General features: G+C 39.3%; 1 protein-coding gene across 1 annotated transcript; it reads right to left on the bottom strand.

Moving 5' to 3' along the window:
• Positions 1 to 661: 661 nt before the first annotated feature.
• AP4E1 (adaptor related protein complex 4 subunit epsilon 1) lies at positions 662 to 16,659 on the bottom strand (the record flags this gene model as incomplete). The annotated part of the gene is made up of 21 exons (XM_079540886.1): positions 662 to 822; positions 1,163 to 1,320; positions 1,735 to 1,919; positions 2,291 to 2,851; positions 3,271 to 3,526; positions 3,727 to 3,862; positions 4,733 to 4,847; positions 5,429 to 5,731; positions 7,076 to 7,194; positions 7,316 to 7,428; positions 8,026 to 8,165; positions 8,445 to 8,554; positions 8,642 to 8,764; positions 9,846 to 9,919; positions 10,456 to 10,622; positions 11,028 to 11,187; positions 12,031 to 12,152; positions 13,476 to 13,549; positions 15,336 to 15,459; positions 15,983 to 16,054; positions 16,498 to 16,659. 21 exons carry the CDS (start codon positions 16,657 to 16,659, stop codon positions 662 to 664), a joined length of 3,435 nt encoding a protein of 1,144 aa, XP_079397012.1.
• Between the last annotated feature and the right edge of the window lie 1,545 nt (positions 16,660 to 18,204).

Genomic DNA, 18,204 nt, shown 5'->3' on the forward strand with positions numbered 1-18,204 from the left:
ATCCCATGAGATGCTTTCAACACAATTTCACATGCCTGTCTCCTACCAAGATCCTACTAAGATGTTTCCGCTTACATACTTCACTGCTAAGCCAAGATCATGGCAGGTGCATTACTCATTAAAACTCCCATTTTTAAAATATTTAATAGCTTTTGTTGCTACATAGGTTACTCTGTACAACCACCAATGTGGGACTCGTTGCCACCAGCAGTGCTTATAAAACAATTTTAGAAAAATTTAAGATAATCAAATGGACCTGGCAAGTGTTCAAGTCTGAGTGCATAAAAGAGATCTGTTTGCTTTAAAACCATATTTAGGTAATTGCTACGAAGAATGACTGTTGACACCTACAAAAGCCGCATAATGAAAGTAAGTACTTTCAGTCATTTACAACAAAAGAAATTTACATTTCAGTTGAACAGATAACAGTACTTTATGGATTATTTGGTAGTCACTGTACAGTCCTGAGCACGTTTTTGCAGGCATATTTTAGGTCATCATCCTTTCCTCTCAAGTCCAAGACCAGTGCCGGCTGGAAGAAAGTTGTGAATACTTCTGAGAAGCATACCTTAAATTCACTTTGGTAATTACCAGCGTAACTCTATAAATCCTTCACTTCCTTTTTTGCACCCCAAATAGATTAAGGCAGGTACTATTGTTATCAGGATTCTTCCATCACCTTTTGACACTGATAGAGCAAACCATCTGGAAGAGCAGAACAAGGTGATCTGAACCACAAAGCCAGCATCCCTGAGTGAGTACGACAGTGCAGCAGACATGGCACAGATGGAAGCAGCTGGCATGCCAGTATTCCCTCATTACCTTAAAATAACAGAAGCCACAGGATAAAAAGTGAAGTAAGAATTAGATACAGCTATGGCATCATTCACAAACCTCTGATTTTTTTCCACAAACATTTATATCCTTTCCAGACCTCTTCAGTATGCTCACAAGTTTGCCCCCTTATAAAATGTACTGTTTGTTTCACAATTATACAGCAACCTTTGCACAGAGCTGAGTAAGGCCAATAAAATCCTTATATGTCCCTGTGTTTACCATGCTCCCAGATGTTCAGTTTTGAAGTGTAAGGTACCTGTTTCCATGTATTTATTTCTCTAGAAAAATAAGTCAGTAAACAATCTTACAGCATACCTTCACTCACCTATAATATCAACAATGTGGAGTTTCAGCTTTTGATGCAGTACACTCAGAGCTGCTGAGAAGGAATCCTGAGAGGATGGAATTTTAATATTCTGTTTCACATCATTGGAAAGAGACAACCACAGCTTCCCAAAGTCTTCTGTAGTCATTTCCATTGGCCTAAAGTTCACCACAGATCACAGTAGGATATGGTACATTAATCAGAATAAATCTGGTGTCCTAAAAAAGATTCTATATACAAAACTTTCTGAATAGAGCAAACATCAAATAAGTGCAGAGTAGTTTAAGTAAACCCCTGCTCTTCACAACTTATCATTAAAGCTTCTGTATCTTGCTTTGGGTTTCTAAATTAAAATACAGATTCTATTTATGCAAAAGATCTCCCTAGTTTTGTTGTTGTTGTTGCTTTTTAAGCATGAAATTAACAAATTACTATTATTAAAAGTCCAATTACATTAAAACCAGTCAACTCAAGATGAAGCCTTGTGCTTTCACAACCAATACTTAAGACAATCCTGCACTGTCCAGTATTCAATTGAATATACACATCTTTAAAACTGCAGTTTTGCTTACCTGATGAAATCCAGCAATGATAAAGGTACTGAAAATTCAAGGCGAGTTTCCATTTCTGACTGGTAATTAACAAAGCCAGAAATAACTCCCTGTGTACAGACTTTGTCCATGCACACACACCTCTGACAACATCCCATGCTCTGAGCTTCAATCACAGAAAACTGGCAGGCAGGGCTCTCCAGAATCTGCATCATTTTTCAAAAGAAACAGAATCTCAGTGTCACTGATTAGACTTGCATTCACTTTCAAATTAAAGGAAGAAAGTGAATTCAGAAGTGAAAAATTCATACATATTTCTTACAGAGGCACACAGCAGGAAATCAAATCAAGATGAATAAGAGAAATGAGATGCAACATGTACATATCAACTCACATTTTAACTTTAGTACAGAGATTTGTCATTATCTTTTAGAAGCCTAATAGTCATATCACAGGCTTGAAGGAAATGCTTAGAGAAAAAAGAATGTCTACTATATTGAACTAAATACCACAAACTTAAACGCACATGAAACAAAAACTTGCAAGTAAATCTGAAACATGATGGAAAGTTTCTTACCTGAAAATGTTCTTCTTTTTCAAACACTACATTCACAGCCTTAAGTGCAGATGTGTTTTTATTTGAAACAAACACAACGAGCAGCAAAGAGTCAGCTTTCCACACCTTACATAAATACAGGGCTAAGGCATCACTCTGACAAAGTTCTGCTACTTCAGAGTGAGGGAGTTCTTCCAGTTCTTCTGCTAAGGAAGGGAGCAGCACAGTTTCATTGGCATTTTCACACTGAGAACTCTGAGAAGGCTGAAGAATTTCAATATTACTATCAGCAAACAAAGACAATGGGGACAGTCTACTATCTGAAAGCTTGTCATCCAGCCCATGCTTTTTTACAGACTGAAGAGTTTCTTCCACAGTATCTGGAGAACAAAGGGAAGGTTTCCTTAATGTTGTGCGTTTATCTCCATCACACTCTTCTTTAGTAACAGGGACAGTATCAAGTAAGGGACCAAAATCTGAGGCAGCCCTATTTTGCATATCCAATGCCTCCTCATTACTTTGGGTTTCATCTATCTTTGATTTTCTTTTGAACTTCTGAGTAGATAAATCCACTTTCCCCATCTGAAAAGAAAGAAGGAAAATTGAACATGGAAGGAGCTTCTACCAATAAGCTCTGTAAATGTCAACACCGAAACAGAAGGAACAAGGACAAGTAACGACCAACAAAATTAATCAAAGAACAACTCTTAGGGAAGTGTAACAAACTGGTAACAAAACCTGAAACACAGTAGGTAAGAAGAAGGAAGTTCTACTGAATGGAATCTACTTTTGAAATTGCTTGATCAATATCCAATCTGTTTCATGCTTAACAAATATCAGACTACAATGGTACCTTCCAATAGTTTTCCAGTGTCCTAGTGTCATCTGTCTAGTTCTACCAAAAAATGTCCATTTGCTCTCCATTTCCATATAAATATTTCTAATTGTAAATAAGGTTATATACAAACTTTTAACTGGCAAGTCACAGCAGAACCACTTACCAGGCTGACACCAGTGTTTGATCCCAGCCCAACAAACAGCGTTGATGCCAGCTGTTGCTTTTCTTTTTCTTCCTCAGAGAGGCTGGAAACTTGATCAGACTGTGACACGGGACATTCAGCCACCCGTCCTGCTAATAAGCTGCTACACGACACAGTCTGTGGCTCATCTTCTTTCCCTACTTTGCTTTCTTTTTTCGGAAGATAACCTTCTTTGCCCCAGAGCTTCCTTACTCCTTCCAGTTTCAGAGTATTTGTCCTAAAAGAGGGGAAAAAAACCAAACAGGATAAGCTATGTGAACATCGTGCTCATAAAAGCATGCCAACACTCTGCTTTAAACACCATTTGCCACTTTGGCACTTTAATTTACATAGTGAATAATGGAGTACAAGAGAATGCTTTCCAATCTGTGGAAGTTCATGAAGAACATACTTCATTTTAGAAACAAATTAACTCACTCTTTATGCCCCATCTCAGCACTGTTACCAGACGTATCAGAACCAAACGATAAGCCAGTGGGAGACTGTCTGCCAGCCATACCAGCCGAGGACACACTTGAAGCAAAGGACAATCCATAAGGTTCAAAATTCAGAGCTGCAATACAGACAACCTTTTAGAGTTACAGTAAAGGCTCAAACAAGTAGGAAGGAACTCTTTCTGAAAAATCAATATGTTGTATTACAACACTTCTGATGCTATCCTATTCAGGATCCTATCCTGAATTAAAAGCAAATCTGTCCACTTAAGTTTCATTTAGACATGAAAGATAAACAGCATAAATGATTTTATAGGGCATCACTAAAATATCTGCCAATTCTTAATATCTGCAGAGCAAAATATTGTATCAGATCTATGCTGTTCTGTTTGCTCATGCACCTACATAACACATTCTGAGTTCACAGCAACATGTCCATATACCACCATCTGCTTTACGAACATTCTTGACACTTTGGGCTATAAATTTATTTTCAACAAGACAGGCAAATCAGGATTCAGGCCACCCACCTTATCTATGGTTTCTGAAACAAGATGTAGTTTGAGTAACTACTAAAAGTTGTTTTAGACAGTACTTCAACATAAAGCAGTCATTGTTGGGCAAGAAGCAGAGCACAGACACTCCATTACAGCCATGAAGCTATACAGGGTATAGCTCCTTTCTCTCACTTCCACTCAGTCTTATGCTTTCTTCTTCCTAAGACGGAGGACAGAAGTGCTGGAGATCTGAGAAGAAAGAGGCCTCCTGATGCAGGAGGAGACAGAGCTAATAAAATGTCTGTTCCTTCTTGTCTTTTTTTTTTTTTTTTTTTTTTTTTAAATATGGATGGTGTTTCTCAAAGACCCTGTGTCATATTCAGATTCAAACACAAACCACATAACAATCAGTTACCTAAAAAAAAAAAAAAAAAAACACCACTTCAAATTAATAAATTTCACTAGACTGTGAAATAGATGTTCTGTAGTCACCTTTTTCCTGAGAAAGTTTTTCCTCTTGTCTCTGGTGATGGGGCTTATATGGTGCTGCACCCCGGCCAAGTCCTTCAGCCACAAACTCATCCAGAAAAGATAAGGAAGCATCTACCTACAAAGAATTAAGGAAAATGAGTAAGTAACAAATACAATTTCTATTCAAAAGCCTGATATTATCAGAATATCTTCTCTTATCAGCAAGATTAGGATCTTTTGTCTCATACGCCATATCTATCGGTAAGGCTGCTGTATTCCTCACATCCATTAAAATGGTTTTACATACAGAAATTGTTATTCAAGTACACTGAAACAAACTTTGAGCTACAGATTTGTAACTTAAATCGACTCCTCCAATATTAACTTTTTTATATGAACACCAAAAAGCAGAGTGGATGTTCCCTAAAGCAGTGGATTCTGCAATTGTATGAAAATACCAAAGGAAAGAAATCTGAAGAATACCATCCATAGTTTGTTAAAGCCACTTCAGCTTACTTGGTACCATGGCACTTTATCATAAACATGGGGATGTGCCAAATCTGAAAAAGTGCACCTCAAAACTCACTTTAAGCAGACTAAAGACTGACACCAATCAGAACTATCAAATATAATTCATTCTGGAGATGTCTTTTAGCAAAATATTTAACTTCTCAGAACTACAGGAAGGTTCAAGAACACACACTGCAGACTTCTTACCACCATGTCATTACAACTAGCATCAAACGGAAGCAAGCCCTTCATCAATACTTTGTCTTCACACAGATGCTTCAATTCAAAGGTATGTTGTCTCATGCAGGTATCTAGAGAGCTACTGAATTCTTGGATTAACTTGTCAACTGTTTTAGAGAAAGAGGCACGCGATGCTATCTTGGTGACTGCAGCCATAATCCACGCTTTAGTTTCAGAGGTAACAAAAGTCTTCCTCAGTAAGTTGTGCAGCCTTGTCAAAATAATTTCTGGATCAACATCTGTAGCAAGGCTGGAATATTCCCCCAAAACCTATGCACAAGCAACAGAGAAAATACACACAGTCACACATAGCAGTGCTTTCAGTTTTTAAATTAGTGTGTAGTATCAAATAGTAACAAAATTAAATGCATTCTGCAGACCATCACTGATGCTAAATAACTGTTGTGGTTTAACCTGGAAGGCAGCTGAGCACCACACAGTCGTTTGCTCACTCCCCTTCTTCCCAGTGGGAAGAGAATTGGAAAGCAAAGCAGAACTTGTGGGTTGAGATGAAGTTATTTACTAAGATAAAGGAAAGGATAATTATTATGGCAAATACATGTACACACACACAAAAAATCACGTGTTGTAATTGCTCACCACCCTTCAGTAAGTGCCCAGCTGGCCCATCCAGCAGTGGAAGAGAACAAGAGATGGACTCCCAGCCCCTTCAGAATTCCTTCTGCATGATGCCATGCTGTATGGAATACCACTTTGCCCAGTTTAATTCAGCTGTCCCAATTCTGATCCCTCTCAGCTTCCTGAGCCATTTGCTAAGAATGGCTTTGACTCTGTACAGCACTGCTTAGCAGCAGTTACAAACATCAGTTATCAACATTGTTTTCCTCCTAGCATCATACCAGAACACTGAAGAGAAGAATTCCTTCCAGCTGAAACTAAGATAGGTCCTCTTGAAAGGACCTTCCACACAAATAAAATGAAGAGATCCTGTATGAAGTAACATCTCTCTACTGGATTTGAGCTCCAGCTTTTTTAATTTTTTCAGTTTAAAGCTGACCAACCAACTAATAACTGCTACAACAGTCAGCACCACTGTGCTGGCTCCAACTGCTCCAAAATGCTGCTGGTTTAACTGATGCTGTATGAAGGTACTACAAGCAGTCGTGAATGTCAGAAAAATAATCTGAACATCCAACTGCATATCAAGAAGGCATTCCCAGTATTACTGATGGAAGACTGCTCTACCAAAACTACGCAATTAAACTACTTCCAATGTGCTTCAACAAGACTTATTATTTTTTCCTGGCAAATGCTTGAAATGATCTTCTTGTTTGTCTTTGTAAATTCCAACTTAGCTTTACAAAAATCAAAGAGTTGTCTGAAAAGAAAGCTACACATAGTAATTAAGGCCTTACAAAAGCACAATTTGCTTAAACCACAGCCTCTTCTTCAGATGGTAATCGCAGCTCAACTAGGTGCTAAAAAAAGCAGCACAACCAGCACAGGGGCAGTTACCAGCAAGGCTAACACTGCATTTAATAACCACAACCGGCCTAACTGATAAAGATGGAAAAGCTTTCAGCACGCAGGCAGGTCGATGCTGCTGCTAAACTCACAACTGCGTTTTCAATTTTGACCATGCATCCACCTTACCCAACTCATGACTTGAAGGAACTTCTGTGGATAGAACACATTTTCCTCTTCAAGTAATGCTAAATAAGACCGCACTGCATACGTTCGCAGCTGTTTATCTTCTTTTCCATCATCAAACCCTGGAAAGGAAAAAAGCATACTTCACTTGTAACACAAACGCCACTCGCTGCATCAAAGCACGTTTTCAGAAAGCCAGATGATTAAATAACGTTTAATTATTCAAATCACGTGGTGAGTTACCTTCAGCCAAAAGCCTCAGAAAGTTGTTAGGGATATCAGGATACAAAACGTCGCCTCCAACTGAAAACACTGCATTCATGGTTTGGATGAACCACTCGTTGTTAGGAGCATACCTGTCCACACGTTAAGGAATGAAGTGCTAAGGCCTAACTTCACTTTTTAGTTTGCTAATCACTACATTTTAAACTGTGAATGAATGCACAAATGGTAGTGTGAAAAAATGCTTTGATGAGGCTTCACACAATAGAAAGAGATCAGTTCACAAGACTTCGATCTGGAAATCTGCTTACAATACTTGGAGCTCACACTTGCTCCATGCTAACTATCTGGTGTATTCTTTTTAATCTGTTCATCCAGCCTCACTTAATGAATGATAGATCAGCTCTTTTCAGCAGTTCTGCAGCTGTTTTACTAAAGAATAACAACTGTTGTTAAGTACTCAAGAGAAAGCAATGTTGTTTTCATATATATAAAATGTGAACAGCCTTTGCTAACTCTGGGGATTGAAAAACGTTCGTTTCTGCCTTTCCTCAAATAAATCACAATGCACTTTACTGAATGGACACTTTCAACAGTACAGAAAAAAGAATACACACTTCCTTGTTTGCATTTTAAAGAGCAAAAAGCACAACTGTAACACTTCATATTTCAAAAGATTATGAAAGGTGCTTCGAAAGGTACCAAAAGGCATCTGAACAATAAAAGGATATTTTTCAGCTAGTTCTGCTATTTTGCCAGCTAAGGTGATGATAGCATACTCTTCCTTGGTTTCTTTTAAGTAGTCAAGCATCTTCTGAACAATGACAATCACATTATGTCCATTTGTAATTCTATAAAGAATTTCTAAAGTCTGAAAGGGAAAGCAAGGTACATGTAAACAGCTCTACTGACTCAAAACAGCAATCAGGCAAATAGAAACACTTGAGGGTGATACCAGAGTGAGAGCAACTGTCTTGACTTAATGAGGCTTAATTGAAACATTCTGCTTATCTACAAAGTCTGTCACTATTGTTCATAACTGTACTCTCTCAATACCTGAGATACTGTATGCCTTTCACACTCTCATTTTAGAAAACTTACTACCCACTCTAAAAATAACTTAATTTGCACTGCTTAAAAATTCACTGACCTCTCTTTTAATAATGGGATCAGGATGGTCCAGACACTCAATAATTGTCATCTGGTGCTCAAGTGCCAGATTAGGATCCTGCTGAATAACACAGGTCAGAGCCTTTAAACCTAGAATATAAGCAATTGGAAGTTACCTAAGAGTATGCGCCAATACAACAAAATTAAAAAGTCTTTAATGAAATCCAGTGTCCTTACCTAAGTATTTCAAATTAATTTGGGGTGACAAAACAAATTTTCCAATGCACTTGGCAGCCTTTTCCAGTAACTCAGATTTGGGGTAAATTGTGTAAATTGTTTGGACACACTCAAACAAGATGGCTAGGAGAAAAGAAACATAATAAGTAGGTATTAAATAATTATATTATGCAAAATTAAACAAGCACACAAGTATACGTGCTAGTATGATAAAACTGAGACTGAACACTGTTCAGTTAATATTTCAAAGCAGTCTTATACCCTGCTACTGAAGCATCTACTTCTAAAGAGCTGAGTATCTGTATTTCGGCTTTCAAGCAGATATTTTGTATACAAAAACATTTCCTTTTTGCAAACAAATGATATCCTCAAGGTATTCAATTCAATTGAAACTTGGAAATATACAGCTACCACTGTGATAAAGCTTTAATTACACAGCCTAGCAGAACCACTCCTTTTGTTACCATCCATTATCATGGGAAAAATGTGAAAGAACAAACTATGATTATTCTGGTTCGGGTGGTTTAAAACGCAGTACAGATAAATACTGCCACAAAAGTGCACTACAGCAGGGAATGAGACAATTTGTCACAGCTCAACATAAAAACGAATGAACTGAGAACAAGATAAAATAGAAAAGTACATGGGGACCAGTTCTGTTGCAAGTTGACTTCATTTTTTGTTGCTGTTCCTGTCTAACAGAAGCAATTAAACTGAATAAACTGAACATCTGGCAGAGACTTCCTCATGTACTACTGAAAGTTAGTGCCTCTCTCTAACTTCCCTTTTCAGCGGGAGAAGAACTTACACGATGTTTTAGAAAGCAGAAGCAGGCATTACACCAGATCTAGAGCTCTGGACCATGTTCCTTTTCAAAGGATAAAAACATTGAAAACAAACCTAAATTCCCCCTCTGTTCCATTAGCACAGGTTATTTGGCAACATCCATGTGTCTTTAAAAGATAAAATAACAGGATGGCTATGTCCTTAACATACTGTGAAACAGCTCTTAGGGCACCAGGAAATCAGACGTGGCTGCTTGGGGAAACACTGCTGTACAGAAATATATCACTTGTTTCACCATTTACTAGTCAGACACCTAAGAACACAGCTAGATTTTCAGAAGTGCTGCATATACATTTTCACATGCATAAAATGCTCACCCACTCAGCCTTCCCAAATACTGATAAAGACTCTCACCTACCATAGGTAATATTATGATTTATCTCTGCTCTTCTTAGAGACTCCTCCAAAACATCATACATCAGCTCACTTGTCCTGTTTAACAACAAATATTTACAATTCTTATTTACAGCATGTAGTCTAAATTTCCAAGCAATCTACATAACAATATCAAAAAAACCTAACACAAATTATTCATACCCACAGATTCAATTTAACATGCTAGAGTTCAACAGTCCATCTCTAAATGACATCTAAATGTTTATGGCTTTCAGAAGAAACAACTGCCATAAGAATAAAAGCATCTAAGCAGGAAAAAACACCAACTAGGTACTCCTTTATGTGGCTTTTCACCATGTCGTTTGGTAACCCAGTAACAGAAACTCCAGCAAAAACGTATTTCAAGCATATTCCATAATTCCATTAATTGCCTAGACAATTCAGAAGCTGAGAACCTAATTTTTCAATTTAGAAGGTACCTGCTCAGTGTATTGGTTGATAATAAAAATGTATAAGAAGTCCAACTCTAAAATCCTCTTATAAAAAAGGCAGACAAGCTGTTCATGAGATAACAGTCACAGCTGCATCCTTTGCACTTTCAGAATACTAATTACAGACAAAGAACTGATTACCTTGGATCATCTTTTCCTAACAGCCCCAGTATTCTTAAAAGCTGAATTTGTAACCATGGTGCTGGCACGCTGTGATAATTGAAGTCAATAGGGAGCTTCCCTCCCACTACCTGCTTTAGGATGATTACAAAGCTCTCTGTCAAGTCTTTATACCCAGACGAGCTTTCCTGCGTAATAAAGAAACACAACAGAAATACTTTAAATACAGCACCTCAAAAGCACGATCTACAGACTGAATGCAGTTAAAGCAGCCACCACTTCATTTCTTTAAATCCAACTTCTACACTCTTCCCACAGCATCTCTTCCTTAAACCTACGCTGGTTTCTTGTACATTTGCAACAAAGAGTGGATGTAACTTCAAAGCAATGGGAAAAAATCATACTGAATTCTTTAATGTTCTGTAGAAGATAAACTTCGCTGCCAGCTAAGGATGCCAGTGCAAACATAACACATCCATCATCACTAAGTTAACTCTTCTAACAATTAGGAGTAATATTTTGCTACACAGCTACAGTACACTAATGCTTAAAATAAAAGATACAAGTAGCTCCGAGAGACGACTCTTGCCTACCTTAATCATTTCGAGATAAATATGCAAAGAAGCAGCCATGACTCCAACATCTCTGTCACATAAGGCTTTCCGGAACTTATCATGAATATGCTGTACTTGGTTAGGAGCAATGAGATAGAATTTGTATAAAGCCTGAACAGCTTTTCTTCGGATAATTTCCCTGAAGAAAAAAGAGATTTTTACAAACCAAGACATTGTGTATTTCAGGAACCTGACTCAGAAAAATAGAAAACTTGTTCTCATTTCTACAGCAAAGTAAAATTACAGGATCAGCCATCAGAACAGCGTGACATAGGGAGAGAGGGGAATCCCTGTTTTACAGTTTTGTGACCGAATGACTCTGTAAATACCACCTCAGCGAAGAAGTGACACAGCTAACTTAAGAACTGAGTGGTGTCTACTGTCAGATTGACAATTCTCCAAAGCAGCCACTCGATAAGCTGTGAAATTCACAACTACAAATCCCCTGTGGTCACACGTGCAGCTCCAAAGTCTAGGAGTTACTGAGTGACTCTGTTGTTTCTTACAGCTCTCTAATTAGTACAACGCTTAGAATGTTCCATCTTCGGGGTACGGGGAATGAAAAATAACTCAAATAAAGGTTTTGGAACTCTTCAGATACTCTTTTACCAAGAAAGCTTCAATAAAGAGTTTCATAGAAAAGAAGCAACACTGAAGTTCTACAAGAATCCCCATCTGATTCTCCATAGACTCTACAAATACGTCTTCACTGACATATTTACTAAAAGGAGTCCAGCAGACAAGTTAAATTACATTGAGCTACTCAAAGCAGTTATAAAAGAAATGACTTGTCCAGTACTCTGCAAAGAGTACAAATAAATGAGATAAGAATAAAAGAGAAAAATGGAGAGGAACCACTTCTGAAAGTAATGACTAAAAAGGTCAAATTAGAGAAAAAAAACATCAGTTCACAAAAACCTCCTACAAAATTAAGTCATTCAACCTTACAAGGCCACGTGCAATTCTGTAAACATATACGTACTTAGAATGCTGGAGTTTGTCTTCTATCAAGGGAAGAACAGCTGGAATCATCTCCCGTGGAAAGATCTGGCTGACAACGGTTAACGCCATGCTCACCTCTACTAGATTAGTGCTCTGTAAGTCCTATTGTAATCATTGAAATAAGACCATCATTTTTCATGTAGACTTCAGTTCTGCACAGACACCCCCCCCCTTTTGCCAGCAGGCTGGATCTAGCCCACCACAGCAAGCAACCTGCTGGTAACCAGCCTGTTGTCTATTTGTGTTTGAGAAATGTCAGCTCTCACTGAACTAACCAAGCTCTTCTTTCATACACAAATCAGGAGCTGCTCACACTCACCTTATGAAGCTACATTCATATTTTAAATGTACATGATTTCAACAGACTACAATCAACGTTCGCTTGCTGAAACAGTCCGATCATTACAAAACTATGCCAAGCTCCCACCTGAATCAGTGAGATGAGTCACACTTCATACTGAAGTCAACAGTATTCTGTCCATTGCCTTTCATCTAGCTCAAAGAATTTAAAAGCCCAATTATATTGGCAGTTACATATTTTTACACTAACTTATTATCTACGCCTCAGAAGAGAATGCCAATTCACAGTCTGTCCCCAGTACAACTAAAACCAGAAGGTACAGCTCATTGTAACCTAACACCAAAAAAAAACACCCACACCATACAAACACAGTCATGAAATAAGATCAGAACCCTTTTTCAAAACAAAGCACACACATTTCAGACGTCCAGCTCACAGCATTATTCATTTGGGCTGTTTGCCACAGATAGTTCTGGTGCTCATTTTGGTTTAGCTCCTTGTGGACTCTCATTTCTCACTTCCTCCCACAACACCAGTTTCAAACTATATTTTTAAGATTATAAAAGTTCTCTACCACAACAGTAGAATGAGCACCATTTTCAGTCTACAGTTGAGCTTACTGCAACACAAAAGTAATCCTTACATAAAAAGTCAGAACTGATAACTGAGAGGCAGCACTGTAACAAAAGTATGAACCATCACTTTGTGACAGATTCTCAGTGTCACAAAGCATATTTCCAGTTTCTATCAAAAGAACTCTAAGAGAACGCAAAAAAGCTAACAGATACCTGCTGTCAGCTAAAAGCAAACTTTTACACTGAAATACGCACGCATAGTTCCTTTTGAAGTTTACAATATATACAAGCAGTATATCTTATACGTGGATTTTTTATGGTGTATCACCTGTTTACAATTTAAAAAATATGGCTTCAACAAAAGAGGCACTGAAATTAAACAAAAAAAGCTAGGGGAAAGCCACTTCAAATTCTAATATAACCAAAGAAACAGGAACTTTAACAGCTTGAGATGTAACTCGTGAGTACACAGCTCAGATATTGTATGAAATAAATTAGGAAAAAGTGGTCCAAGGTTAGATTACCCCCAAACCTTCAAAAACACTGTACCTTCACAACTGTGTTCACAAGCAGAAGTAGCAGTTCATGATTTTCATGGAGAAATAAAGAAACTGCCAAGTAACCTATAAAAGAAAGCAGCCTCCATTACTACTCAATAAGTAAGGAACTTCAAGATAGAAAACTGAATCTTGTCTGTAATACAAGATGAGTTAATTCAAACAATTTAAAAAAACAACAAAGCCATTGCTGGATGACAGTAGCTCATGTTTTAAACATCAGGACTTTCTTTTATTTCCAAGCAAACATTTTTAAGTTGCAATAAAGCTCAATAAATAATAGCCAAGAAACCACACCCTGTGAAAAATACGATGCTGTTAAGAGCTAAAGAGCAGCCAAGAAATTCAGGAGAAAGCAATTCCTGGAAAGTGAATGTCTTCTCTGTTGATAAAATCACGTTCCTACACTGCAAATGCACTTACATTTGTTTCTCTTTCTTCAAAAATTAGAGTTTCAAATGTAATACTCAGTGTTGAATATAAAATTATTTTCCTTCCCTATGCCAAAACTCCCTCGTTACTTAACAATACAGAAGAAAAACTTCAAACTCCAGATAAGAAACATGCCAGAAACCTTTTCTTCAGAAAAATAAATCCTTCTTCATTTTAAACTACAGGAGTAAAAGCAGAGGCTTGAGGAGCATGCCACTACTCAGAAATACAGTGCAACTATTTGTCTCAGGGATGGGTCTTGTTCAGGGCTTGATTCATTTAGAACTTAAAGATCAAAATGAGCAACTTAGGCCAAACTGCACCGTCTGGACTATCAGATACCTGAATCTATCTGATCAAGTGTAGTTTCACAAGCAGGTCAGCACCCCTGTAGAAATTTATTCAGGCTAATACAGGGAAAGAGAGTAATGTATCTTGATTGGATCAGCTGACAACGATTCTTCAATAAAGACTTTGGCATATGGCAACAAGAACAGGTAAGAGCAACCTTATGTATCACATTTAACTGCAGGATAAAATAAACAACCAACCGAATTCAAACAAAGGATATCAAACAAGCATATCTCACAAGACACTGCCTTCCTTCTGTGTATGCTGACATAGCATTGCTTGGAGTTAAACCATTTTCTCTGCAAACAAGAAGAAATGTCTTCACTAGGCAGCTGAATCAGCAACTGCAAGAAAATTCTCCAGCAAGACAGGCTGACTGCTACTTCAAACAACATCTAATGGAAGAAGTTCTATAGCTAAACTGGCAGGGCAAGGAAACAAGTCCCAGGAAGTTTCAAAGAAATCTGAAATAGCCTTTCAGATTTCCTCATGAACTTGTGCACCTACATTCTAAGGATCTCCCAGCTTGACTCATTTCCTACAGCTGTTTCTAAAGTACAGAATACCATCCTCAGACAATAAACAGACAATAGAACACCTTACTGCCATTAGCAAAGAGGCCCCAAGCTCCTTATAAAAACGAAAAAGTTATCTGTAACTGAAATGCTGGGCAGGCAGTACCATGTTTGTGGAAATTGTGCCATTCACAGCTTTCCTCTTATTTTCTATTAGAATTCTTAAAAAAAACAAAGGCAGACCCTGAGAAAAACTCGTATTTAGTTTGAAGTTGGTTTTTAACCATATTTGTGGTAAATGACTTGTTTATTACTGCTGCAACTCAAAATACTGAAAGAACTGATGCCTGAAAGTTATTTCTCTTGCCTCCTGCTCTCCAAACTCACAAACCAGGGATTTAGTTACTTTCAGAAAGAGGACAGACTATGAAACAAGGCAACAAAGCCGAAAGAATACTTTAAATAAGTTGTTTTTCTACATGAATTACAAATTCTTCTAAGAAATCTTCACAACATGATTTGAAAATATTAAGGCTACAGCCATGTACACATACCAACTCTTTTCTCCAAAAGATTCCCTTGCTGTGCAAGCTTGATTGCATGGATATATCCAAAGGAAGACTCATATCCCAGCATTTCACAATAGATGAGCCTCACCATACATTCTTTCATCAGTCTCTAAAAGAACAAAAATAAATTATTGAAGATCTTCAGTCTTGCTTCATACGTTGCTGCTCTAACAATGTTCAAGCCATCAACAGGAACATACAAACATTTCAGTAAGTTCCTTAACACCAGATTATTTCTCATTTTTCCATTATGAATGCATTTATGTGACTCAACATTGATTTCTGAGCACAACAGCAGAATTCTCCAGATAACTCCCTCAAAGACGTTATCTAGTTTTGACTGCCATCCATATAACAAACACCAAACTAGTTACTGAGTTATCTGAAGCGTTAGACAATCTCACTAACACATTTTTTAACCACTCACTACATCAACTTAAGTTATTATTATACTTGAGGCAAAAGAACAAAATCACAGTGCCCTAAATGTTCAACCACAGTGCAAACCCAGACAGCAGCCCTATCTCATCTCAACAACTGAGCAGCTATGCAGTAAAAAACTGTCACTCCACTGGGCAATAAGAGGAGGCTGGGGAAACAGTGGGACAAAAGCAACCACGGGCACAACTTACAAGCGGGGTTGTGGGGGCAGAAACCATTGCTTTCAAACTGGTTATTTCCTGCTGGATTAATTTTTCTTCCTCCTAGAAAAAAAGAATTAAACTTGCCTTAATTCTGTGTAATCTTTTGAGACAAGATACGATTTAAAAAAATAAAGTCAAAGGACGCATATTCACATAGTAGGACTCAATATTCTCAAAAACAGCGCGTATCTGATTCACGGCAGTAACGCCACACAAGGCGTTTCAGCCTCAGCTCTTATCGCCCACGTTCCCGCTCCCACACACCGTGCCCCACGCAACAGCACGACGCCGGGCACTCGCTGCACCGAGTCACCAGCGGTTCCGCAGCCCCGGGCTCGGGGCACCGCCCGCCCCTCTCCCTGAGGCGCCCCCGGGGCGGTCTGGCGGGAGGGAGGCGAACAGCGCGACCCCCCGCCTCACCTCAGCGGCCCGCGGCGCTTCGGGCTCTCAGAAAGAGACAGAGGCCCGGCCCGCAGACCCCGGGAGGAGCAAGAGGCCCGTACATGCTTGGAGGTGAGCGCCGTGACGTTCCGGATAAGGCTCCCGAGCCGAGAGGAAGCCGACGGCCTGTGGGGGCCGCCCGCACCCCCCGGCCCCGCGCCCGGCTCGTGCTGCCCCAGCAGCGCAGGCAGCGCGCCCAGCGTGCGCTCCACAACGTCGCTCATAGCAGCGCCGCCGCGGCCCGCGAGCCCCCAACCGGAAGCGAAGGGCGCGGCCCCGCCCACCTCAGTGCGCATTTCCGGGGCGCCCGCAGTGGGACACCGCCGCCGGCCAGTAGGGGGCGCTGCGCCGGCCGCTGAGGCGGGATGGGACGTGGAAATCAGTAGCGTGGAAGCGGTGCGAGCTGGGATCTGGTGTTGTGTCAGTGCCTCCTAAAACCGGCGGGGAAACTACGGGATTTGTCTTTCTCGCAAGTAAAAACGGTTTCGCTATTCCCAAAACACGTCTGGTCAGAAAGTCACGCTGGAGTGAGAAGCCATACGATGGTTTCATGCCAGAAAAAAGCCAGACGGGAACAAACAGAGCTCCGCACATGTGAAGATACTGGAAGCTGGCATTACCACGAGGCGAAGCTGAAATGCTGGCATTTTGTAAAGCTTTTCTCCTGTAAGCAGTGCGGTGGCTGAGGATATCCTTTCCCACACAAAACCTTCTATTCATAGTGCAGACATCGTGCAAAATACATGACTTACTGTTAGAAGTTACAGATTTTCCTGATGCCTTGCAGAAAAATCACCAGCAGCCCTTTTCCATTTTTTTTTTCTTTTGGGCAATAGAGTCCTTGAAACATCATTTGCCATAATATGAGATAAAGCAGAGAAAGCACATCCACTGAAGCATGGAAATATTACCGTGTTGGCAAGGTGGGCTGGCAGTGCTTGTTGGCTTTTTCTTCTTTCATCTCCTTTCTGTTTTCATCAGCTAGATGGAAAGCCTTGAAGTGTGGTTATAAAACAACAGTAAAAATAGCACTGAGCAGCTGCATTTCAGCTATTTCTCAAGGCTCTGTATCAACTGTGTTCACCACAATAAAAACATTCTAATTGCCATTCCTTGTAATTTCTCCTTGGCATCTGATAGGCAAGTAGTATTCTTTCTGGCTCATGAATCATTACTGGAAATAAATAGATCTAGAGTAGAAAATGAGCTGGTTCCGCTTGAGCCAAAATAGAATCCAAAAAATAGAAGAGCTTACGTGCTTCACTGGATTTTCTCTGCACTGTGGAGTGTGTAACAGTACGTGATGTAAATGCCAAATAAAAACAGAAATATAGCGAGAGTTAAAGATAGCACTTTTAACTTGTCATTTTTCTATGATGATTAAATGCATTTTCTTGTAATTAGCAGCGATCATTTGCTGTCCCATGCCATACAAGCTCACCAAGGCACTAGCAAGGAGTCAAATATGCAAATGTAGAGCATGGCATTGCAGATGCACTCAGTGTTTGCATGTCTGCGTGCACCTCTATGCACCATCTGTGTTGCCTGGCTGAAGCAGAAATGATGAGTGAGTGTCTCAAGTCTTAGGCTTGGCTTCGATGAAGGCAGGTTTGGAATTCCTTTCTCTACCCCACTGTCACTCTCAGCTGCTGCGGAGTTCTGCACTGGTTCTTGTTAGAGAGGCTCAGTGAAGCAGAAGGTGATTTAGCTCTAGGGAAATAACAGACATTGTAGAATTGGGAGATAACATTAAAAAAAAATCTACATTA

This window comes from Tetrao urogallus, assembly GCF_951394365.1.
Source record: "Tetrao urogallus genome assembly, chromosome: 11".
Lineage (NCBI taxonomy): Eukaryota > Metazoa > Chordata > Aves > Galliformes > Phasianidae > Tetrao > Tetrao urogallus.